General features: G+C 42.5%; 2 protein-coding genes across 2 annotated transcripts in view; one reads left to right on the top strand and one right to left on the bottom strand.

Annotated features, from left to right (window-relative positions):
• The window catches only part of PRICKLE4 (prickle planar cell polarity protein 4), a 133,344-nt gene extending 118,207 nt beyond the window's left edge, over positions 1-15,137 (bottom strand). The window contains exon 1 of the mRNA XM_077481370.1: positions 14,920-15,137. Within this exon, the coding sequence (XP_077337496.1) occupies positions 14,920-14,986 (67 nt within the window). The 5' untranslated portion in view covers positions 14,987-15,137. The remainder of the gene's footprint in view (positions 1-14,919) is intronic.
• Positions 15,138-15,230: 93 nt separating this feature from the next.
• Positions 15,231-25,583, top strand: part of FRS3 (fibroblast growth factor receptor substrate 3) — an 83,732-nt gene continuing 73,379 nt past the window's right edge. The window contains exons 1-3 of the mRNA XM_077481368.1: positions 15,231-15,474; positions 15,846-15,972; positions 23,245-23,327. Coding sequence (XP_077337494.1) covers positions 23,268-23,327 — 60 coding nt within the window. The 5' untranslated portion in view covers positions 15,231-15,474; positions 15,846-15,972; positions 23,245-23,267. The remainder of the gene's footprint in view (positions 15,475-15,845; positions 15,973-23,244; positions 23,328-25,583) is intronic.

Here is a 25,583-nt window from a genome sequence, read left to right as displayed (position 1 = left end):
TACCTGCAATTTTTCTCTGGAAGGGGCAAAGAAGAGGAGGTCTTCTAGATAAGGCATTACTGCAATTCCCTACAGACGGAGGGGAGTGAGAGCTTCTACAATTTTTACAAAAATAGTGGATGCAGCACCTCCTTCCCCATATTTATTGCCAGCTTGAGGAACTTTTGAGACCGAGAGGCTATAGGTACATATCTCTTAAACTCGATTGACGCCATGAAGCATCCCTTGGTTAAGAGATGTCTGACCGTAAAGATGGAGTCCATGCAGAATGTCCTGTATTGGACTGACCTGTTTAAAAGGTTTTAAGTTGAGAATGAGACTAAAGGTTCCCGACAGTTTTTTTACCAGGAAAATATGCGAATAGAAACCCCAATGACGTTCCTCTGGAGAAACCTGAATCAGAAACCCCTGTTACATCAGATCCCCCAACAGGTTCTTCATGGCTAGGGCCCTTGCTGTGTCCTTTGGCAGGTTTGTTATAAAGTATCTTTTGGAGCAAGAACCCGAAAACTCCATTATGTATCTCTGGGCCAGCATGTCTAGAATAAATAGGTTTTCTGTCGTAGAATACATATATTGGGATTCTGGACCCCACCCAAGACTCACCAAAAGGGAGAAGGCAAAAGGACTATCTCGGTACAAGTACAAAAGCATGGATCGAAACAAAGATAAAAATATTGTTCCTTGAAGCCTGGGAGAGACATATCTTCTCCGATGATCAGTTTTCATCCTTCCTTGAGTCGGTACTTTGCTGGTTCAGATTCATTGATGATCTGTTTGTGGTCTGGACTGGCTCACCATCCTCAATAATTTGTTGAGACTATCAACATCCATTTAAACTTCACGGTGACTTTTGACAGTACGCAGATCCCATTTCTGGATCTGTTGATTGTCAAAAATCCCGATGGGACATTAGGGACCAATCTCTATTGCAAACCTACAGCTGGCAATACTTTGTTGCACGCCACAAGTGCCCATCCGAAACCCCTTGTGCGTAGTATTCCATTTGCGACTGCATTATAATTGTGCACATGACGAGGATTTTTACATACAATCAGCGGCCCTATGCGAACAACTCCTCGGGGGGTTATTCTAGGATCAATCTTAGAAAAGCTTTCAACAAAGCATTTGGCAGTACCAGAACGTCTTTGCTTTACCCCCCCCCCCCCACGTAATTCGAACGCTAATACAGTAAAGATTATTACTCAGTATTCAGCACATCATGAGCAATTCAGAAAAATTATCTCAAAGCACTGGCATCTCCTCTACTAATAAAATCTGTAATTTTTTCAATCTACCTCCACAAAGTCATCTATCTCATCTAAAGTTCAATTTTTCCTTCCCTTTTCTATGTATTAGGGATGGAGGCACACCGCATAAGTCCCAAAAATTCACGTTTGATATACGTCACCCTACTTTCTTTCCCCTACCCCATCCCCCCACCCCCCATGTTCCCTTCGCCTAGCAATTTTTTCTGCTCCAATAAGCTAAATATCCCATGTGTCCATGCACACTACCTAATGCCTGGTTCAAACCTACAGTGGTGTGAAAAAGTGTTTGCCCCCTTCCTCATTTCCTGTTCCTTTGCATGTTTGTCACACTTAAGTGTTTCGGAACATCAAACCAATTTAAACAATAGTCAAGGACAACACAAGTAAACACAAAATGCAATTTGTAAATGAAGGTGTTTATTATTAAAGGTGAAAAAAAATCCAAACCATCATGGCCCTGTGTGAAAAAGTGATTGCCCCCTAAACCTAATAACTGGTTGGGCCACCCTTAGCAGCAACAACTGCAACCAAGCGTTTGTGATAACGTGCAATGAGGCTTTTACAGCGTCCTGGAGGAATTTTGGCCCACTCATCTTTGCAGAATTGTCCTAATTCAGTTACATTAGAGGGTTTTCGAGCATGAACGGCCTTTTTAAGGTCATACCACAACATCTCAATAGGATTCAGGTCAGGACTTTGGCTAGGCCACTCCAAAGTCTTCATTTTGTTTTTCTTCAGCCATTCGGTGGTGGACTTGCTGGTGTGTTTAGGATCATTGTCCTGCTGCAGAACCCAAGTTCATTTCAGCTTGAGTACACGAACAGATGGTCGGACATTCTCCTTCAGGATCTCTTGGTAGACAGCAGAATTCATAGTTCCTTTTATCACGGCAAGTCTTCCAGGTCCTGAAGCAGCAAAACAGCCCCAGACCATCACACCACCACCACCATATTTTACTGTTGGTATAATGTTCTTTTTATGAAATGCAGTGTTCCTTCTACGCCAGATATATGTGTAACTGAAACAATGGTATGGAGATGGGTGGGGGCCCATCTTCCCCTCACTCGTCTCCATGCTACTGATGTGAGAGGATCCGATTACCACCGCCACTGCCAACGGCTCCGGTAAGTGGCGGAGGGCACTGGAGCATGGAGGGGGGCCCCCCTCTCCCGCCACAGATAAAGGTAAACTTGTGGCGAATCTGCCGCAGAAACCACGTATATCGGTGTGCGGCGGTCCGGAAGTGGTTATTGGGATAATAATGAAGCTGCTTTGCTGGTGATACTGATGAAGTTATTGCAAATGAATTTTCAAAGGCTTTTTTTTTTTCTAGTGATAGCAAAAATAATATTATTACGCTTGTTATTAATTTTTTTGGTGCAAGTTACCACAACACCATTATCCCATAGTTTTTAAAGATCAAAGATACAACTACAAATACTTTCAAAAAGAGCCAACTTCCCTAAACTACGAACCTTGTTAGAAGGCATGAACTGTGATAAAATCTTAGAAACAAAGAACACGGAGGAGGGATGGGTTTGCTTTAAGAGCATATTAAATAAGGGCATTAGCCAATGCATCCCATAGGGTATTACATTTAAAAGAGCGAATAAAAGACCTGGGTGGCTTAACTCCAATATAAAAATGCATATAAAAGCAAAAGAAGGCCTTAAAATTTTTTTAAAAAAATACAAGGTTGAGAGATCATCAGCATTTAGACTTTATAAAGAAAGCAACAAGAAATGTAAGGGTTTGATTAGGGTGGCTAAGATAAAAACACTGGAAAATTTAAATTTATTTGTTCGATTTGTGGCTCTGTGGTCTCCAGTCTTCGGTTGACATTACACCTGGGGGAACACGGATATGTAAAGACACACTGTGCCACATATTATGCTATTGTAGAACTGTTATGGATATTATAGATACTATTGAAATTTTCTCTTTTTTGCTACAGCTACAAATCACAGCCATAGCCACAGCTATTAGTTTTATATATATATATATATATATATACACACACACACACACACACACACACAGAAATTGTTCTATATCTCAGCCTTTATTCTTGCCGTTTTGGCACCCCCAGTGTTAAATTACTTCAATCCAGCCCAATTCAATTTAGCCTAAGCCCAGTCTAGTTCTGATCAGTTCAGCCTAATCCAGTCCTCAGTATCAGTCTCACAGGACTGGACAGCCTCTAATGCTTAATGCTTTTTTGGTGGGAAATCCTTCAATTCCTGAAGCTATCTTAAAGACATAAGATCTAGGAGCTAGGGGTAGAAAGCATGCAGAACAAATCACAGGAGCAATAGCCAAACAGACTAAACTGTCTAGACCAAATAGCCTTCATTGTTATATGCCCTCCCCATCTACCTCTACCTTAACCGCTTAAGGACCGCCTCCTGCACATTTATGTTGACAGAATGACACGGCTGGGTGCATCAACGTACAGGTACATTGCCCTTTAAGTGCCCAGCCGTGGGTTCTGAGCCAGTCCTGAGCTCCGTGACTGTGGCCACGGGACCCGATCGCCGCTGGTGTCCCGCAATCGAGTCACAGAGCTGAAGAACGAGGAGAGGTATGTGTAAACAAACCTCTCCCTGTGCTTCCTAGTGTGGCTGTCACTGATCGTCTGTTCCCTGTTATAGGGAAAGACGATCAGTGACGTCACATGCCAAGCCACACCCCCCCAACAGTAAAAAAAAAATAAAACATTACTAGTAAAAAAAATATATATATATATTAATAAAAATGCTATAAAACTATCCCCTATTTTGTAAACACTATAACTTTTGCGCAAACCAATAAAATCGCTAATTGCGATTTTTTTTTACCAAAAATATATAGAAGAATACGTATCTGCCTAAACTGAGGGAAAAAAATGTTTTTTTTAATATATTTTTGGGGGATATTTATTATAGCAAAAAGTAAAAAAATGTAGAATTTTTTTCAAAATTGTCACTCTATTTTTGTTTATAGCGCAAAAAATAAAAACCGCAGGAGGTGATCAAATACCACCATAAGAAAGCAAAAAGGGGTCCTTTGGCTGCAAATTGGTGCGGGGCTTAAGTGGTTAAAATCTACCTCTACTTCCATCTCTGCAAAAAGAAAAACTAAAGTCACTTCTTCCTCAGCAATAGCTCGAAATACCCAGAACGCTAAATCTGCAGGACTCTTTGTTGACATGGCAGATATGGAGCATCACCAATATAATGAGTACACCCTTGGAAACCCACTTGACAACAGCTGCCAGTTCAAGAGGGATCCAGCAGGGCACGAGGTGGGGAGGAGGAGTAGAGGGCAACCTGGGACTCACGGTAGACTTGGAAATAGGAACTAACAGGAGAGACAGTGGTGATAACCTTACCCCTACCGTGGTATTGGCTGACAACTCTGTTGGTATGGACGGATCTGAGAATCGGTCACCTATTCTACCAAACCTTCCTACTGGCTATAATGCCCTTTCTACTACCCTGACAGCAATAAATGGAGATACCTGAACACATAGCTGACGCCCCAACTAAGTATAAGTACCTCTAGGAGGAGACTGTCAGTACAGTCAACCCACAACCAGGAACATCGGAGCCTTTAAAAAACTTAGCTCAACCAAGTCCTTGTCATTCATGGACAGAAGACCTTGGGTTAAGGGCAAGACTGCTTTCACTCCCCACTAAACAAGATCTAGCATTATCACCAAATCAAGGAGATTTGGAAGCAGTGGCATTACGTCTAGAAGGGGCTCTACAGAAAGATTTCAATGGTGTAGCAACAGCTGGATATTGTGGAGACCAGGGTCTCTAACCTAGAATCCGCAGTAGACAATGTGAGCATACATATGGATGAATTGGTATTATTGAACTCTGCAGTTCAGCAAAAGTTTACTTCAATTCTTCTACAGGTAGACGATTTGGAAATTCACAGCCAAAGGAATAATATCCGCTTCAGAGGTATCCCCGAAATTTTAAAGATGCAGATTTGAGACCCACTATACAGTCTATCGATAATAAAATCTTATATAAAACCCCCATTAGCTGAACTTATAATAGATATAGTACAGACAGTCACTCCATATAGGAGTCACCAGGGGTTGGGTCCACAAGATGTTCTTTGCCGTATCCATTTCTTCAACATAAAGAATGAGATTATGTGTCGAGCGTGGCAGATGGGCCAGTTGGAAACATGCAGGAGTACAGATAATGATCCTCTCGGATATATCAAGGAATACACGACGTATGTGAGGTTGCATGCGTCCACTCCTAGATCAGATTAAAGCCTCTGGGGCTACATATTCTTGGGGGCACCCATTCCATCCGAGGGTCAAAAAAGACAACCAGTCCAAGTTCCTAACTGGTTGGACCCTAATTGTGCATGCCTCAGTTTGTGGTTCCCCCCCTTTTTTCTTCCCCCAGGCTCTCTATTTCTCGGTTTAGTGTTTTTTAGGTCTTTATGCTTATACTGTTCTATAGTGTATATCTCAGTGGTTCATGCTGGCTTTGGCATTATATGGATGGGTTTGGATATCTGTTAGGCCCCCAGTTTCTATTACCATGCTTAGAGGTAACTATTTAGCATTAATGCCCCCGGAGGAGGAAGGACTGTAGCACTGGTTATTCGTAGTGGTATCGGCAGCACAGCAGGCCATAGGCACACCCCCAAATAGGGCTCTTCCAGTCCCTTTGGGCTAAGTTGGAGGGTTTTTTTTCTCTTTCCCCCTCTGTGCTGCCTCCCCTCTGCATTCCCTCCCCCCTCACCCGACCCTATCCTAATTTCTTTAAGGGGAACCATAACACCATTTCCTCTTGGGGTACAACTGACCACTCCTGTAAGGTTAACCTCCCTTAATGTAAAGGGCCTTAATGTCCCAGAAAAAAAAGTCCAGATTATTGAGAGACTTGACAAAAATGCGAAAAAGGATGTTTTCCTCTAGGAAACACTTCCACGCCAGAAAAATCACAAAAATTGAGTAACAGAGCCTACCCAGTGCTATATCACAGTTCATCGCCAATCTCTAAATCTAAGGGAGTCAGTATTCTTCTAGCAAGGTCTGTTCCATGGTCGCTAGGCACATACATCAGCAATGACCAAAGTAGATTTCTTAAGGGCATAACTGGAGCTACTCGGGTAACTTTGGTTAAATGTATAATTTTCCTAATTCGAATCAGCCGGTTTTTTTTTTTTTTTAAGGTCATTGGTTCCCCTGATTCTGGAGCATAGTGATGGTGTATTGGATTTTAGGAGGGGATTTCAATTTTGCATTTGATCCATTCTTAGATTTCAAGGGTTGTATCTCATCTATCAGTCTCTTATCTAAAGTGATTAAAGGCAGAATTAAATCTTCTTTAAATTGGTAGATGTATGGTGCTTACAACACCCCAATGTCAGAGATTATACTTTTTTTTCCTTCAGTTCATTGATCATATTTAAGAATCGACTACTTTTTACTTCCACAAAGAGATCTGGACAGAGTTCGAGACACTGCGATTGATCCAATTTTGTTTGCCGATCATGGACTGGCTCATTTGGTATAGATCTTAACATAGTGGCTAAAAGGACTCTGCCATGGACACTTAACGACACATTGTTAAAAAGGACCCTACCACCATCACTGAGGTTCTTCAGGGTTTAGTAGAAAATTTTAGCCAGAATGACCAACCTAATACATCTCCGACAGTACTATGGGAAGCGCATAAATGCTTTATAAAAGGAATTTTTCTTAAACATGGAGCCAGGATAAAAAAAACGGAGGAAATTGGAAACTGCAACGTCACAAACAAAATCACATCAAATAACGGCCGAGTCCAGGATTAAGCTGTTAGACCCAGCGTCTATAGTTTAGGAATTTGAAAAAAAAATTCAAACCCAGCAATGCCCCACTCGGACAGACTTGATATCTTCCTTTTTGACATCATCGGATATGCCCCCACTTCCGTTAAGAGGTGATTGAAGGGATGGAAGCCCCTATAACAAATAAAGAACTGGCCTTGGCTATAGAATCCTCTAAATCAGGGAAGGCCCCCAGCCCAGATGGGCTAAATCTTATGTATTATAATACTTTCCAGGACGTTCTTTCTCCTTATTTTCTACGTGCCTATAATTCCATTTCAGTTAATGGCAAGTTAATAGAGGATGCCTTGAGGGTCCACATTATTGTGATCCCCAAGCAGGATAAAGATCATACTCAAATGTGGGAATTATCGGCCTATAGCACTTTTGAATGTTGATGTAATATTATTCTCAAAAATTCTAGTGAATCGGTTATTGCCACATTTTCCTCACCTTATCCACACAGACCAGGCAGGCTTTATTCCTCAGAGAGAGGCCAGGGATAATACTATAAGGGCGATAGATTAGATTCACATTGCAGACTTGGGAGAGCTGACCTTTTCTGCTTTTATCAACAGATGCTGAAAAGGCATTCGACCGGGTGGAATGGCAATTTCTACGATCCACTCTTTAACATATTGCCCTGGGGGAAACGAACACAGTCTTGGATTCAGCCATTATACACTGGCCCTACTGCGGCCGTGTTGGTTAATGAGGCCCAATCAGAGTATATCTCTTTGTCTAATGGGACAAGACAGGGTTGTCCCCTTTCTCCTTTAATGTTTGTGCTAACCCTAGAACCCTTTCTCTGCAAAGTCAGACCTTTTGATCACTGGACTTCAGGTCTCAAATATGGAGCATAAAATTGCCGGATATGCAGATGATCTCCTATACTTTCTTACTAACCCGGAGGTTTCATTACCACGTCTACTCCAATGCCTAGCTCAGTATGAGGATCTTTCTAATTTCTCTATAAAATTCTGCTAAATGTGAAGCGATGAGTACCCTCCTTTTGAAGGAGTGCATCGTTAACCTACAAGGCATCTACCGGTTCAAATGGGGTCGGTCTTTTTTTAAATACCTGGGGGTTAAATTGACACCGGATACGGCCCTACTATATGGGACACACATTTGCCCATTAATATCAAAAATTCAATCACATTTTCAACTGTGGCAGACCCTTGCCCTCACGTGGTTGGGGAGGTGCAATGCATTTAAAATAACATTGCTCCCCCAGATTCTATATTTAATGCAAGCGATAACCATTAAACTACCTCAAGCCTTTTTTCTCTCGTATCAGACACTGTTAACTAAATTTCTCTGGAGCAGCAAAGTCGCTAGACTTACCTACTCATTGTTGGTTTTGCCTAAATCACGGGGGGGGGGGGGGGGCTTATTGGTCTGCTTGACTTGATCTCATATTACCGAGCCTTACACCTGTCTAGAGTGGTGTCATGCTGCACCTCTTCCCAGACCAAATTGTGGGTGCAAGTGGAACAACATGCCTCACCAATTTCTTTATCTGCACTCCAATGGGTCGCTCACAAATATTATTGGGGATTGAAGAGGCATCCTACAAATCAGGGCCACCATCGCAGTTCTTACCAACACACTCATCAAAAGACCTTTCTCCCTATCATCCCCATTAACACCAGTGATTCAGAATCCAGACTTCACGCCTGAGCTTGACAATAAACAGCTACAGGGGTTTATAGGCATGCACTTTGTTACCAGCAGGGCTGGATGTCTTTGCAAGATCTTTCTACTCTTTCACAGCCTCCCTTGAGCCAGAAGCGGAATCATATGTTAGGCTACTGACATCCTTTGAGCGCCTATGTGTGGCGGGGGAACATATACCACACGTGCTGTCTCTTTTGTATAAAAGAGATTGAGCCTCCAGAAGGTCAAATTCCTTCATATATACACCACTGGGAAGAGAACCTTCAGATTTCACTAAACCACAAATTAATAGGATTATTTTACTGGCTTAAAAATAGTCCATAGCAAGCCGTTTTCAAGAACAGGGATACAAGCTATTGGTCAGGTGGTATAGGGTTCCAGCCCTACTTAATACACTTTATCCACAAACCTCTAAGCTATGCTGGCATTGCAATAAAGAGACAAGGACACCATTATATATTTTCTGGCTGTGCCCTTTAATTACATCATTTTGGAAGGAAGTGAGGGACATGATTAAACAACTGACTTTAGTTGACCTTGGTTCTGACCCTCTGGGATATCTCTTGCATTTAAATGAGCTGCCCCTTCACCACTATAAGACGTTGATTGAGCAAATGCTGAACGCTGCCCGGGCATGTATTCCAGACTTGTGGAAGTCCACGATTACTCATAGAGAACCATAGAAGGATAGATGAAATTAGGACAATGGAATCTATGACAGCGTCTCTCTACGGTTGAGAGGAAGAGTGTAGGGACACCTGGCGGCCATGGACAACATTTTCGTGTACATCCCAGTATGATGACTGCATCTCCATCTAGGTTGGTGGGGCGTTGGAAGCTCTGAAAGGTTTGAGCTTGTGCTAGTTGGTTGGGTTCCCCCCTCTTTTTTTTTTGTTTCTGGACCCCCAATGCGGGGGCCAGGAGAAAGGCTTCTTCTATCCTAAAGTAGTAAAGTCAAGGTATTTGATATACTTTGGAGGTTACTATTTGATAATGAATTCTCATGAGGGTGGTGTATTAATTCATAATCCGTACCAGCCTTCTATTTTTAGTTTATGTATTTAATATGTGCTATAGCTGGTTTATTTGTTATATCTGCTTAGCGATGTTGGTCTTGACTTTTTTTTTTACTTTAAAACAGGCTTATTCTCTTTTCTGTTAGTATTATGTATATGCTTGGTTACAATTGAAAAAAATCTTTTGAATAAAGAATTACACAAAAGAAAAAAAAAGGGAAAGAACATGAAAGATACATAGTGGAAGAGAGCAAAATAAAATCCCAAGAAATTCTTTAAGTATGTAAACCGTAAAAAAAAGGGAGGCCAGACCATATTGGCACCATAAAGAATGAGGAAGGACATCTGGTTACAAAGGCTGGGGAGATGGCGAAGGTATTGAATTTATTCTTCTCCTCAGTCTTCACGAGGGAATCGGGGGGGGGGGTGCTTCAGTAACCAAAACTGCAGTGTTTATCCTTACGACATATCACAGGAAGCACCTACATGGTTAACAGAGGACAGATTTAAAATTAGACTTGGGAAACTTAACATTAATAAATCACCGGGACTAGATGGCTTGCATCCGAAGGTACTTAGGGAACTCAGTCAAGTAATTGCCAGACCATTGTTCCTAATTTTTACTGACAGTCTACTGCCTGGAATGGTACCAGGTGATTGGAGAAAAGCCAATGTAGCACCAATATTTAAAAAAGGGCCCAAAATACATCCCTGGGAATTACCAGTTAGCCCAACATCAATAGTATGCAAGCTTTTGGATGGGATAAGGGACTACATACAAGATTTTATTAACGAGAACGGTATTATCATTAGCAGTAATCAGCATGGATTCATGAAGAATCATTCTTGCCAAACCAATCTTTTAGCCTTCTATGGAGCTGGCGAGTTACCATCTAGATAAAGGAAGGCCTATAAACGTAGTGTATCTGGATTTTGCAAACGCATTTGACACAGTTCCCCATAAATGTTTACTGTAAAAATAAGGACCATAGGGTGAGCACATGGATTGAAAACTGGCTACAAGGCGAGTTCAGAGGATGGTGATAAATGGGGAGTACTCGGAATGGTCAGAGGTGGGTAGTGGGGTCCCCCCCCCAGGGTTCTGTGCTTGGACCAATCCTATTTTATTTTGTTCATAAACGACCTGGAGGATGGAGTAAACAGTTCAATCTCTTAAAGCACCTGAACGACCACAACATACAGGGATATACAATGCAATACTGACATATAATCACACACATAGGTTGAACTTGTGTCTTTTTTCAACATTACCTACTATGTCACTATGTTGGTATCCCTTGTTAAATTTTGCATTGTATTTTTTAAAATGTAACTGCCTACTCCCAAACTGTCATTTGGAGTAAAACACATAGCCAAGTATTATTCTCCACATTTTTTTTTTATTGTGCATTCTATGCATCCAAAAAAAAATTATACCAAATCAAATCATTATTCAACCAAAAAAATAAAATAAAAGCCTCATGCATGTCCTGCTTCTTAATATAGGGGGTCAACAACACCAAGAGTTGGTGAAAGCAGGGGTCTGTCATCCAGAGAGAATTCCGGAAATCATCTGGATTATTCTCCTGGAGCTCCCGCAGCAAAGGCAGATGACATAATTGGCCACAATTGATAAAGCAACCAATTTTTGGTACAAGAAATCCTCCTCCTCCTGTTCCTGGACTGAACATGGGTCAAAGCAATAAGTCCAAGGCCAATGATAAATAACACGCTATCTCCTCTGATTCCGCAACATGGCTAGTTGACGAACGGCCGTTCAGAAACAAACTGAAAAATGCAAATCAACAATCACCGAACTTCTACTAATACAAAATTAGCAGGTGGAGCTCAAGAGCTGAAAAAACACGTAGTACGTCATTACGTTCGGGTTTGTTGGCCGACAATTATGTACCGTTTGCATGACAAGTTTGGGGCCAACACCCTTTGGACAAAAGTTTGAGGTTTTGTCTGTGGAAAATCCGATCATGTTTACGAGGCTTAAGGAGAAGATGTACTAAAACTGGTGCACACAGAATCTGGTGTAGCAGTGCACCTTAACCAATCAGTTTCTAGGTTTTATTGTCATAGCTTAAGGCCGGGTTCACGCTGGTGCAACAAACGCTCCGACATTGGGCGCTCATGATGCATGACGTGTGAAAATCAATGTTTCCCTATGGGAGCCATCTTAACTGGTCCGACACAAGTCTGTCCGACTTTGAAAATGCTCCTTGCACTACTTTGGCCGACTTTGATCATACCTCAGCCCATTGAATATCATTGATGTCGGATCAAAGTCGGATCGCCGTCTTGCTTGATCTGACTTTGGCATGCAATTTGTGCTCTGATGATCTTGGGGGGGGGAACTCCATGCCATATTTTAAATGAAAAAAAAAAAAAAAAAAAAAAAAGGCATGTGTTCCCCTCCAAAAGCATACCAGGCCCTTCGGTCTGATATGGATTTTAAGGGGAACCCCCTACGCCGAAAAAATGGTGTTGGGTCCCCCCAAAATCCATAGCAGAACCTTATCGGAGCACACAGCCTGGCCGGTCAGTAAAAGGGGTGGGGGCGAGCGAGCAGAACCGCACCAGGCCGCATACCCTCAACATGGGGGGTGGGTGCTTTGGGGCAGTGTCCCCCACCCAAAAGCACCATGTCCCCATGCTGATGAGGACAAGGGCCTCTTCCTGACAACCCTGGCCGTTGGTTGTCGGGGTCTGTGGACAGGGGGCTTATCGGAATCCAGGAGCCCCCAGCCCTATGTGAATGAGTATGGGGTACATCATACCCCTACCCATTCACCTGGGGGGAAAAAAAAAGAAAAAAAACACAACAAACACACTAGACCAGCTTTTAAAGTAATTTATTAGGCAGCTGCGGGGGTCTCTTCCTACTGCTCCGCTCTCTCCAGCCTCTTCTCCCACTCTCCTCCGCTGTCGTCTGCTCTTTTGCTAGCGTTGGCCAACATCGGAAGAAGGCGACGGAGAAGACCGGCAAAAAACTAGCAAAAGAGCGGGCAAAAGAGCAGAAGATAGCGGAGGAGTCCAGCAGAAGAGTCCAGAGAGCGGGAGAAGAGAAGTCGGAAGAGACCCCTGGAGCTGCCTAATAAATTACTTTAAAAAACCTGTCTAGTGGTTTTTTTTTTTTTAATTGACACTTTTTTTCCCCCACAGGTGAATAGGTAGGGGTACGATGTACCCCATGCCCATTCACATAGGGTGGGGGGGGCCGGGATCTGGGGGACCCCTTATTAAAGGGGGCTACTGGATTCCGATAAGCCCCCCGCCCCCAACAACCAATGGCCAGGGTTGTTGGGAGGATGCCTCATCAACATGGGGACAAGGTGCTTTGGGGTGGGGGGGCCGCAGGGCACCCCCTGCCCCAAAGCACCCACCCCCATGTTAAGGGCATGCGGCCTGGTATGGTTCAGGAGGGGGGCACGCTCGCTTGTCCCCACCCCTTTCCTGACCAGAAGGGCTGCGTGCTTGGATAAGGGTCTGGTATGGATTTTGGGGGGACCCCATGCCGTTTTTTCTACATAGAGGGTTCCCCTTAAAAGTCATACCAAACCGAAGGACCTGGTATGCTCCTGGAGGGGATACCCATGCCGTTTTTTGTTTTTTTGTATTCAAATTTGGCATGGAGTTCCCCCTCAAGATTTATACCAAACACAGTGCCTGGTATTGGCGGCGAGCCATGTCGGATCCCCATTCTTTGAAGTCGGACGCATCTCTGACTTTCAGTCCCAGGGCAAAGTCGGATCCACAGTAAGACGGGTGTTGTGTCGCATCAGTGTGAACCCGGCCTAATTGAACAAGCTGAAGTTAGAAGCGGATTGCTTATATTGCAGAGCTCTGCACCAGATTCTGTGTACACCAGCTTTTGTAAATCTCGCTTACTGGGCACTTAAACATTTTATTTTTTGCTAAACTAAAGACGGAAAATTTGGAAAAAATTAAATAAAATTATGTTTCATAGTTTGTTATAAAATTTTGTAAACAGGTAATTTTTCTCCTTCATTGATATGTACTTATGAGGCGGCACTGATAGGCACAGATAAGGTGGCACTGATGAGCACTGATAAGATAGGCAGCAATGTTGACGAGCCACTGATTGGGCCAATCACAGAGCCCTCCTGCCGATCCGAGATGCGCCGTGTTCGGGTGACACGAGCACATCGGGATCGCGCCGCTGCATGCGTGATCCCCCTCCTTCTGAAGGACGTTCCTGAACGTCCTCTCAGAAGTAGAGAGCTCCCACCCGGCCGTATATGTACATTGGCCGGGTGGGAAGTGGTTAAGAGTGCGGTTTACTGTCTTTCCCCACCAGGTGGAGCCAGAGGATCCTGAGGGATAGACACAGGTATATTATAATGTTTACACTGTATTGTATTATTGTTGCATCACAGCTGTGCCAAGGGGACAGAGTCATTCAGAAGGGGGGTTTCTCAGTAGAGTGCAGGCCCAATTCAAATCAGCAGCTCCTTCGGGGGTCAGTGCTACATTTGCTAGAAAATTACTTATAACCCCCAAACACACACACACATATACGGTATATTTAGCAGAGACCATAGAGCATGGGTCTTCAAACTATGGCCCTCCAGTTGTTCAGGAACTACAATTCCCATCATGCCTAGTCATGTCTGTGAATGTCAGAGTTTTACAATGCCTCATGGGATGTGTACTTTCGCAAAACAGCTGGAGGGCCGTGGTTTGAGGATCCCTGCCATAGAGAATAAAATGGCGGTTGTTGCAATGCTGTATTTGCACAGCAGTCTTTCAAAAGCTATTTTTTTGGCAAACAATATACTTCAATAAAAGAAAAAAAAAATCTAAACATTTTTCTTTTTTTTGTATAATGCAAAAGATGAAGTTATGAGGAAAATTGTGATCTAATTTTATCCAGAATCGTGTAAAGCAATTCAAATGTCGATGCCATGTAAACAAATAAAAACATTTTTTTTAAAAAGTGCTTATGTTTTCTTTTTTTTGCGTTTCCTGACGTTTAAAAATGTTTGCTCTTTTTTTTTTTTTACTTTTAAAGCATGAATCCACTGTATACTTTGCATCCCCTTGACAACCCAGTTGTCAGGGAATTCCCTGCATCAGCAGAGACTAATAAAACCCACCGTATGATGAAGCAGCAGCAGCAAAACGGAGCCAAATAACATAAACCCCGGGATCATTCCCACACATCTGTGCCCGCCACCTTCTCAGGGGATCTTTACTAATAAAAAGACAACTACGACGGCTGTAAGATGTGGCGGCTCTCCTCCGGCCCTTTTCTTCCAGCAGTCCATGTCCTTCCGCAACCAATGGCTACGTGTTTTATTGGGCCGCCGTGTAATTGTATATACAATGACCTGCGCTCATACATCGAGCCATGCATGAATTAGCATAAAGATTCTTCCTGACGTCAGAGCGGAGGTGTGAGCACGGGGGGGGGGGGGGAGAAACTGACATCACTGCAGCCTCTGCCGGCTGGTCCTCCAGGTGGAGCCGCTCTATCCCGAGCCTTTTTTTTGTCGTTGATCCTCCGTCTGTGACCTCTGACCTCGACGGGGAGGCCTGCGCTGCCTGGGGTGGGGGTCTGCGATGTGAATGTGACCGGGGTGGTGAGAGGGGAGGGCCGCCGGTGAAGGTGGCGATGACAGGAGCAGACATGTATGGATGCGTGTATACTGGTGAGAATCATTAGGCAGCTTTGTGCTTTCATCATGTACCAGTGCACGTACGCAGCATCCTATCCAGATGTTTGTATGGACACACAGACACAGACACAATGCATTCTTCCTCTATGGACCCCCATCACCAGAGACACTGAGCCTCCTCCATACACAGCTGCTGGCCTTTCCTATACATCTAGTTATCCCGTTATCTGCATCACTGTCCTGGCCATGTCAGCAGTGACATGCTGAAAAGAAATACAGTGACAAACAAGCACATGCACCCAGGATGTAAATGGCAATGGAGGCTTTTAGTTCAGGAATGTATTAAGTGTTATTGATGAGTGATCAGTGTTTTTTTTTTCTTCCCCCCCCCCTTTCATGGGCAGATGTTTATCATGTAGCCCTGTTTGGCCTCGCTGGATCCAGGTCATCAAGCAAAGAGATGATGCTCGTAGCCCAGCTCTGTAGACCCTGAACCCGCAAAGAAGAATCCTCACCCATGGCCACATCACGGTAAACTTCACTTTTGAATAGCAGCCGGGGTGGTGTGTAGTGTGGTTTTCTACACCAGTGCAGGCCATTTAAAGGGGAACTCCAGGAATGATTATTTTTAAAGATTTATTTATTTTTTTTTAAACTTTCCATCTGTTAAATCTTCTGCCCTTGTTACATAGTAGGTGAGGTTGAAAAAAGACACTAGTCCAACCTATGTGTGTGATTGTATGTATGTTGGTCAGTTTTTACGATTAACTGAATTTATTTATTTTTGGGATGAATAAATGCAAGCAGCCACTTGATTAGAGATCCCACAGCTTCCAATATACACACACAATTTTGTGTGTGAGCGCTTGTGTTTATATGCAGTGGTGGTCATAAGGCGTGGGAGTATAAACTGAAGTGGAGCTATGTGTGTGATTATATGTCATTATTACATTGTATATCCCTGTATGTTGCGGTCGTTCAGGTGCTTATCTAATAGTTTTCTTGAAACTATCGATTCCCCCCACTGAGACCACTGCCTGTGAAAGGGAATTCCATATCCTTGCCGCTCTTACAGTAAAGAACCCTCTACGTAGTTTAAGGTTAAACCTCCTTTTCATTTATTTTTAATGAGTGGCTGCCAGTTGTTTTAACTTTGGATAGTAAAACATTGTTTCTCTTATATTCACCGACCGACACAGCTCCTCTCTGTAACTACATGGCATATACAACCCATGCAGTTACAGAGAGGAGCTGTGTTGGTCTTTGAATTACAGAGAAAAGGATTTTACGGTGAGTACAAAAATCCTATTTTTTTTTTCTGCCAGTAAAATACCTTATACAGCCCACTTTCTTTTTCTTGTCTGATAAAAGGCCTGGGCTTATGACATCATGCATAGATCTCTCTCTAACTTTTGTGAGAGTTTGCCAGGAAGGGAGGGGGGATGAGCCATAAGAGGGGCAATGAAAGCTACAGAACTGGAGGTGTATGCCTGTGTAAATCAAGGAAGTGAACGGACAGCAAGCTTCATCTGCCCACAGTTAAAATTGTTGTCTGTGGGCTGGTCGCTAAGTAGGCTTGGATTTATCCTTGGCCTTGTTTATATTTATTTACCCTCCAATGCTACTTACTGCAATGGCCAGTTATAGGTGGGGGAAGTGGACCTCTTCTTTTTTTTTTTTTTTTTTGCAATAATGTTCTATTGATCAGGCAATGTGCTGACACCTTTGCAGCCATTGTGCGATTTGCTGTGTGCTCCTGTACCCTTTTAAGAAGGGGTGGGTTTGTCCATCTGCCCTCCACCTACTCATCAGAATAAATGTGCTTTCACTGTGGAGTCACTCATCAGTCAGTGATAGGAACTACAGATACCAGGGTGCCTCGGTGGGGCCTATAGCTTACGCATGTATTTGCAAATGTGTGCAGGCTAAACCTCTGTTTTAATGCATACTGTTAGGTTGATTCGGTTGTCCATGGGCTGGTCGGTAAGTAGGTTTGGATCTTTCCCTTGGATTTATCCTTGGCCTTGTTTATGTTAAAATGGATGCAGCATATTTGGCAAATAAAGAATCGCAGTGTGTGATAGATACACACAGTGGTTGGAGGGAAACTTCAGAATAGCAAAAATGTTTTTTATAACAAATTATGTGAGCAGACTGCAGTTCCTCCTTTAAAGGGTAAGTTCACCTTTTACAGAAAAATATGTAAGGTGAACCCCCTCCTCATCCCCGGAGCTTAATCACCTAAATGTAACCCATCAGGAGGTATGTGTTCGAGCATTCTAATTGGCCGGCGCGGTCACATGGGCAGAACCAGTGTAGCCCATCCTTTTCAGCAGGGAATAAGACGCATGAATGCCGAGGGGATTTCTAAGCCCCGGAGCTGTGAGGCAGCTATAGCAGGGCTCAGAATGGGAGATCGCTGCGCTGCAGGTCAGCGGGACTAGGGGGGATGAGGAGGGGGTCCTGTGTAAGTTCACCTTACAAATTTTTCTGTAAAAGTGAACTTGCACTTTAAACTCGCGTTGGTCCATCTTGGTTACACCTAAAGCTGGGAACGCACAGCTCAAAATTTGGCTGCTTTTGCAGGAACCAACTAAATCTTTATCTGTGTAACCCTCTGTTCAATAAAAGTGATCGTTAGACCAGCTTCTGTCAAACAGTCCTGCTGGAAAACCAGCCGCTGCAGCCCTGATCAGTTTGGTGGGCATCCAATTCACTTTTGTAGACGTGGGAATCTGTGTGGGGTGTGTTTTATTTTTTATTTTTATTTTTTATTCAGCCCACTGGTGTCTGTTCCCAGCCTAAAGTGGAACTCATTCCCCGAGCAACAAAAAAACATTATTTTTAATTCTCATGCTGCTAGCATTACTAAATAAATAGGAAAGTATATCTCATTTACTTGTTTTACATATTTTTTTTTTTTTTTTTTGTTTTTTACGTTTTTGTTTGTTTTTTAATTTTTTATTTTTTTTGCAGTTACTTACTGGCTTCTTGTCTAGGCTAATTATGTCATGCACCCCGGGAGTCTTCAGGAAGGGAGGAGGGGGTTTCTCAGCTTGGCGCAGGGATATGCAATTAGCGCACCTCCCAGCTGTTGCAGAACTACAACTCCCATGAGGCATAGCAAGATTCTGACAGCCACAAGTATTACACTAAGAGGAAGAGGCATGATGGGACTGGGGCAAATAGCTGGAGGTCCGCTAATTGCCTATCCCTGGCTTGGCACATTCTCCTGCATGAGCCTTGAGCTAAGGGAAGATGGATTCTAGGAAGCAAATGCTACATGAATCCTTTGCCCTTACTCAAGATGGCCACGGCTGGGTGGTTGTTTTTGATTTCTCAACAAAATTAAAGCATGGAAGACAAGGATGGGGCAAGTAAAGGAATAACTCTTTTGTTGCGAAAAAGATCTTTGTACATTGCAAAGATTTTTAACAAACTTTGTTGCAGATTCTTACCTTTTTGTTGTTCTGAAGAAATAGCTGTTGTGTCCATATGCAGAGTGAATCTGTATGGGAGTGCTTTTATGATTATCAATCAGCTGTACCTCCAGGGCAATGGGGCAAGCTGCAGAGTCTGCATCCCTTTACACTTGGTTTCCCTTTTGGAGTACCTAACAAAAAATTATTTTTTTGTTGTAGCGGATGCCTAAAATCTGACTTGTATCCTAGTGCAAACATCTGGGAAAAATCAGTCAACGTCAATCACACAAAAATAGTAAATGCATATGTTTTTTCAAGTTAAAAAAAAGTTAATTTTTTTTTCCCCTCAGAAGCCTGCATAGCATTGCACCTGCGATCAGTAGATCGTGGGTGCAATTTCAGGCTCTTACAGACATTCCTATAGCTCTCTGCCTGTACCTGCATGTACAGGCTGTCCGTTTCAGAGCTGCTAGTAGTGTTAATGCACTGTAAGGGTGCTGATCAGTGCTCTGGGTGCAGTGCGATTTCAGACCATTCGTTTGGATGCACTGCTTTATTAAAACCGCAGGTGTTTGTGGTGTCATTAGCATTTAACTGAGACCTGCTTCAGATTGCAAGAGCAGTACGTTTTTGAACACTGTTTGGGAAATGCGTACAGGACGCAGGTTTCCAGCACTATGTTCTGGTGTGAACTGGCCCTAAAAACTGACATAAAAAAATGGCATCTGTTCAGATCCATCTAAATGGAAAAGGACACAGCCTTGTTCTGTTAAAAAATAAAAAAAAGTACACGTATGTAGGCAAAAGTAAACGGATGATCGTCCGTTTACATCCCGCGCTCATAGAAATACATTGTGGTTCAGTCTGAAAAACTGACATGCCCTTATGAAAATGCCTGATTCTAAGTGCAGTTATGCCATGTGGGGTTAGCTTTTCGGCTTCCGACATATTATTCTTTTTGCACCCCCCCCTTTCTCACTCACTATGAGCACTATAACCCTGACTAAGTTTATTTTTAGATGAAACATGTAGGGTTTTTTCTTTGAGGATTTTTTTGGGGGGAATTTTTCTTTTGGATTGTGGGATTTTTCATTCCTTTTGTGGGGGTATACACCTGGGATTAATGATGGCTGAATGGTGGTCAGTCTATCCAATTGAATACTGAAATATTTTAGTCTAGGAACTTTAGCTGATAGTTCCAGAGATTGCCAGTACAAGTAGTTCAAGATCAGAAAAACTGCAGGAATACCTTTTAGAGACCCAGTAAGTTTTTTATTTTGGGGCCAGCTACAGTTCTTGTGAAAGACCGTTGCCTCTGTCAGACAGTATATCTTCCTCAAAGCAGATAGATAGTCAATCTGTGTTTTTTGTTTGAGGGCCAGCTGCAGTAAAAACAGAAAGGAGACTCGTAGATACAGCCAGCAAGAATTACAAGCAATTATTTGGCAGTATTCAGATTAACTGATTAGCTCCGATATTAATAGAATCCAGTATCCTTATATAGAGTAGACGATATAGAGTAATGATCACAGTTATAATCTCTCATTTCTCCCTTGCCTAAGGCGTCCCCTTTAAGTGAAAAAAATAAAAATGGCTAAATCTATATTCTAAGGTTTTTTATTTATTTTATTTACTGAACAATAAAGGTTAAGTTTTGGACCGCACTCTCGGTTTTGTATGAAACAAACTTTTTAAGTGCAGTTAGCTGCACAGATTCCACTTATACCCGACATCTCTAGTTAATTTACTAAAACAAAGGCTCCAACAGTGCCAAGGCCATTTGAAGTTATACTTCCAGGCACGTGGTCCTTGAATTTTGATTTGCTGTATACTGGTCAAGGTAAATATGGCCTGGATATATTGCAAGTAATATATTTTGTGTCATTACTGGGTAGGTAGCAATCGCTTCAGAATTTCAGCTGTTTAAAAAGCCGCCGGCATGCTATTTTTGACACAGACGGTTCTAGTTCTCGATTTACTTATTATTATTTTTTATGGTTGGGTGGAGAATAATACATTGCCAATGCTACTCTAGACTACAAGATGGGACCATTCTTAATGGCTTCTGACAGCAGGAAGGACAGGTTACACATTTTTTTTTCCATAGGAGGCGGTATTGGGGCTAAAACTGAGGGTTAACTTGCTTATATATAGGTAGCCTTCCTTTGGTTCCTCCTTCCCCTTTTTAAAATGCTAATAGTATGATTAAATACAATCTTTCCATCTCACTATCTTATTTTAGACCCAGTTATGCCATCAGTGGGACTCTCCATGCACTGCAAGTGGATCGTGACTGGTGGGAGGGGCCAGCAGGGTGCTATACATAGCTTCCTGAGAACATCACACAACCCTGTATCAGAACTCCTCTCAAGAGCCCTCAGCCCTGATGCAAGCAGTAGGCCAGCTCTTGATTGGTGGATGTCTGTCTGGATAAGTGGGCATTTCTAGGCAGATTGCGTTTGCATGCAGCTTGTTCTAGGTAACTCCCACCTGTCATGCTCAGCCTTTATGGTTGAAAGAACTTAAATCCAATGAATGAAAGATGCAGGCCAAAGACAGTAGGGCTGTAGAGGAAAAGCAATAGATGATGTCCTATAGCCATGGAATAAGGTGGACTCTGACTTCCTACAGTTTCTAGTGCGTACTGAGGGAAATTCAGTGTGCAATAAAATCAGTATGCAATTTTAGTACAGGAGAGTAGCTTGTACAGATGTGTAGGATTAAGGTAAGGTTGGAGTTCAACTTTAAATGGAACATGGCATACTTTAAAAATTCCATGAGTCTTGGACGTGTTTTATATTTCTGAAATTGTATGGGAATCAGTTGGTATTTTGGACAGTATCAGAAGTTAAAATAAGTAAGAGTGCAAATAAAAATCCTTCATAAGTAAACTTGCACAGTTAGTTTGTTAGGACTTAATATTGATATACTCGTAGCCCAATTCTGGCTGTCTCTGTAAGCATTTAATAAAGCTACAGACTTTTGGATCACCCCTCTTATTAAGTTTACCAATATAACGACTTCCACTTATAATCAGCTTCTTAAGAATTACATTTGAGGCTATATACTTGTGTATAAGAATAATTTTAAAATATCTGTGTATATTAAATTAAATGGTATTTGAGAATGCACAGGTAAGTAGATAAATTACCAGAAGTCTAAGTTGTGTTTTTGTTCTTTTTGTCCATATACACCAAAAAACTTCTTTAGAATCCTTTCACGTGGGCAGCCAGATGGCAGTTAAAACAGTTGATCTACACTTTTACTGCCCCGACCACCTACCTACAAACGTGCTTGGATGATTAGACCTACTGCCACCACGATGTAGGAACATACCAAATTTTTGACAAGTGACACTGTCTGCATCCACCATCTTTTAAGTAAATGGGACAGGGCCTGACAAATTTGCCTTGAATCTAGGAGCCAGCTAAAAAAAAAAGCAATTTTTTTTTTTTAACCACTTGTCAACTGGTTACTTTTATTCCCTTTCTGCCCAGGCCAACTTTAAGCTTTCAGCACTGTCACACTTTGAAACAATTGCGTAGTCATGCAGCACTGTACCCATATGAAATTTCTATACATTTTTATTTTTTTATTTTTTTCACACAAACAGAGCTTTGTGTTGTTATTCACAACTGTTTTTTTATTTTTTGTTAAATACATGAAAAAAGACAGAACATTTTTTTTTCTTTCTGTTATAAAAATGTTCTTCTTCATTGATATGCGGTGGTGGCGCTGATGAGCACTAGTCACTAATAGGTGGCCTTAGTGGGCTCCCGGACTGCCCAGACTACAATTGGTGCCACAGTCGGGACCTGTCTGAGGTGGAACCGAAGCGTTCGGGGGTCCCCTGTGAGGGGGTGTCCGGTTCAGAGCCATCCCCCCCCCCCCCCACACCATGCTACCCACTGGGGCTGACAAATGGCCAGATTCCAGGGCGCAATTTCTAGTTGATCTGGCGCCTTAGGTTTGTCGAGCCACAGGACTGCATCTCAACGGCAACTAAATGCTTCATTCCCAGTTGAGTCTCAGTCCCAAAATGCAAAATCGCAATTTGGCAGTAGAAAAAAAGAAAAAGGAATTGGGTGGCAGCATCCTTTCTAGGTCCTCTGAATACCGATGTATTATGGATTTTTTTTTTGGGGGGGGGGGGGGGGGTTTGCAGTTGATACTGATGCTAGTGTTAAAGATGCCTTATTATCGTAAGGGGTACACGACCTTGTCTTTTAAATCATGTTACAGTTTAAAATGTAATTTGTTAAATGTTTACATTCTGATTATGGATTTAATAGTCATGTATACAGCATTCTCATCCAATATTGTGCAACCTGTGTCACTCCAGGAAAGTTAAAACTAAAATGCTTTTGTATGTTTGTTACAGAGGAAATCTAATGCACTGATATCATGGGAAGCTGCTGCAGCTGTCGAGAAGGACTCCCAGACAATCACCCTACTAAGTTTAAAGTAAGATATGGTGGTGTATATAGTAGATTGCAATTTTGGGGTTCTAACTGAATGCATAAAGATTGCTTAAATAGTTCAGTATATGAGTTTACTTTTCTTTGATTAGTTTGGTCACTACTTGGCCACAGCACCATTTTTAAATGCTTCTTGGTGGGGTTTGTGGCCTGTAGCAGCATGTGGTGATATGCATACTCTAGGGCAGTGATGGCGAACCTTGGCACCCCTGATGTTTTGGAGCTACATTTCCCATGATGCTCAAACACTCTGCAGTGCAGTTGAGCATCATGGGAAATGTAGTTCCAAAACATCTGGAGTGACAAGGTTTGCCATCACTGCTCTAGGGACTCTGTTTTTACTTGTGTCCTATACTCCTGAATCTACTTTCTGCAAACTTTTGCCCATATTACCCAAAATTGATGTATATCCAGGAGTCTTTATTGAACGACAAGATCACTGCACCAATTTTTGAGAAATAAATTGGCATCCCCTGATCTAAAATACACCATGCTTCAGCACAGGTATGTGTTATTAAAGAAGACCTCTTCACTCAGCCTGATGGAATGCTTCAGTGGCATGACCTTTTGCTGTGAAGAATTAGCTTGAGGCTTCTATTTTTTTTTTTTTTTTTTTTTTGATCAAAGATTTTATGGATTTTTGGAGAAAACATCATTACATAAGAGATAAAGTGAAACATTAAGTAATATAGTAGATTACAGCAGATACAACACATTTATCTTGTAGTTAATCCTAAGAAGGGTCACTCCAGGTGGGGGAAGTCTCAATAAATTAGAAAGTTAGGGGGTCCCCCCCCCTGCTACCGACGCCCCACTGGGAACACACTGTGTCTTGGAGCACCTGGGAAGACTCCCCCGACAGCCTAGAGGGGCATTTTGTAACTTCAAGTTAGTGCATCTTTTGCCTCCAAGGCTGGTAAGGGAGACTAAAGCTCATGGTTTGGAGGTTGGGTTGTTCCAGAAAATCCCTTCATCAATTATTATGGCATAACTAAACATACTGAGGAGTTCATGGTACTGAGTAACTCTAAACAATGTCAGGATTATCCTTAGTCTGAGTAATAAAACAAAAATGGTAGAAGAGGGAGAAAAAAAGAGTAGAGGAGTATTTTCCGGTTACCAAGAGGCCTTTTCTTGTGCTCATGTGTTGCTGGATCCAGGTAACGGGGAGATGCCCCCATAGTGAGCCCACGGTTCCCATATTGCTTTAAATTGTTTTAGACTCCTCTTGGATGATGCTATTTTTTTTTTTCCTGGTTCATCATCCAAGATCTTTTTATTTTGGCTCCCAACAGCATAAAAAGGATTAATTTCTGGTTGGGGATAATCGGGATGGGAAGGTTCAGTGGAGCTATTGTCAGGTTCATTGGGATCGTGTAGCCAGTGACTGCGAGCGAGGTGGAAATTTTCTTCCAATACCCCCTGATTTTCGGGCAGTCCCACCAGACTTGGATCATAGTGCCAAGCATGTGGCAACCCCTGAAGCATAATTGGCAGGAGGAGGGATATATGGCTGCTAGCCTTGTAGGGACTAGGTACCATCTAGTGATCACCTTAAGGTTGGCTTCTATTAGAGAGGAGTTAAAGATTCCCTTAATTGATCTGGAGAAAGACAAGTGCCAATTCTCCAGGTCCCATTTGTTTTGAAGATTTTTCTCCCATGCCTCCATATATTGAACTTAAGAAGTTTGTCTAGCTAGTGACGAATAGATTTATGGAGAGGTCTCCTTTTTTGCTCCATGACCTTACCACACTATCTCTTATGCCACGTACTCCTGATCGGAATTCTCGTTGGAAAAAGCTCTGATGGTTTTCCCGACGGAATTCGGCTCAAGCTGTCTTGCCTACACACGGTCACATCAAATTCCGATCATTTATAACGCGGTGACGTACAACACTTACGACGTGACTAGAAAAGGAAGTTCAATAGTCAGTAGCCAATAGCTTCTGTCTTGTAGTTGAATCTGAGCATGTGTGATTTTTTTTTGGCGTGTCGGAATTGCATACACATGATCGGAATTACCGATAGAAAGTTTTTCCGTCGGGAAAATTGAGAACATGCTATCAATTTTTGGCTGGCGGAAATTCGGACAGCTAAATTCCGATGGAGCATACACACGGTCACATTTTCCGATGAAAAGCTCTCATTGGTCTTTTTCTGGCGGGAATTCCGATCGTGTGTACGCGGCATCATATTCCTGAATGCCGGAGGATTAGGTTTGGTCTTCCATAGAGTGTGTAA

The sequence above is a fragment of the Lithobates pipiens genome, unplaced genomic scaffold, assembly GCF_037356315.1.
Source record: "Lithobates pipiens isolate NorthernLeopardFrog02 unplaced genomic scaffold, aLitPip1_a1.2 Scaffold_16, whole genome shotgun sequence".
NCBI lineage: Eukaryota > Metazoa > Chordata > Amphibia > Anura > Ranidae > Lithobates > Lithobates pipiens.
The sequence above is the reverse complement of the archived record's forward strand: the minus strand, read 5'-3'. Positions and strand labels throughout refer to the sequence as shown.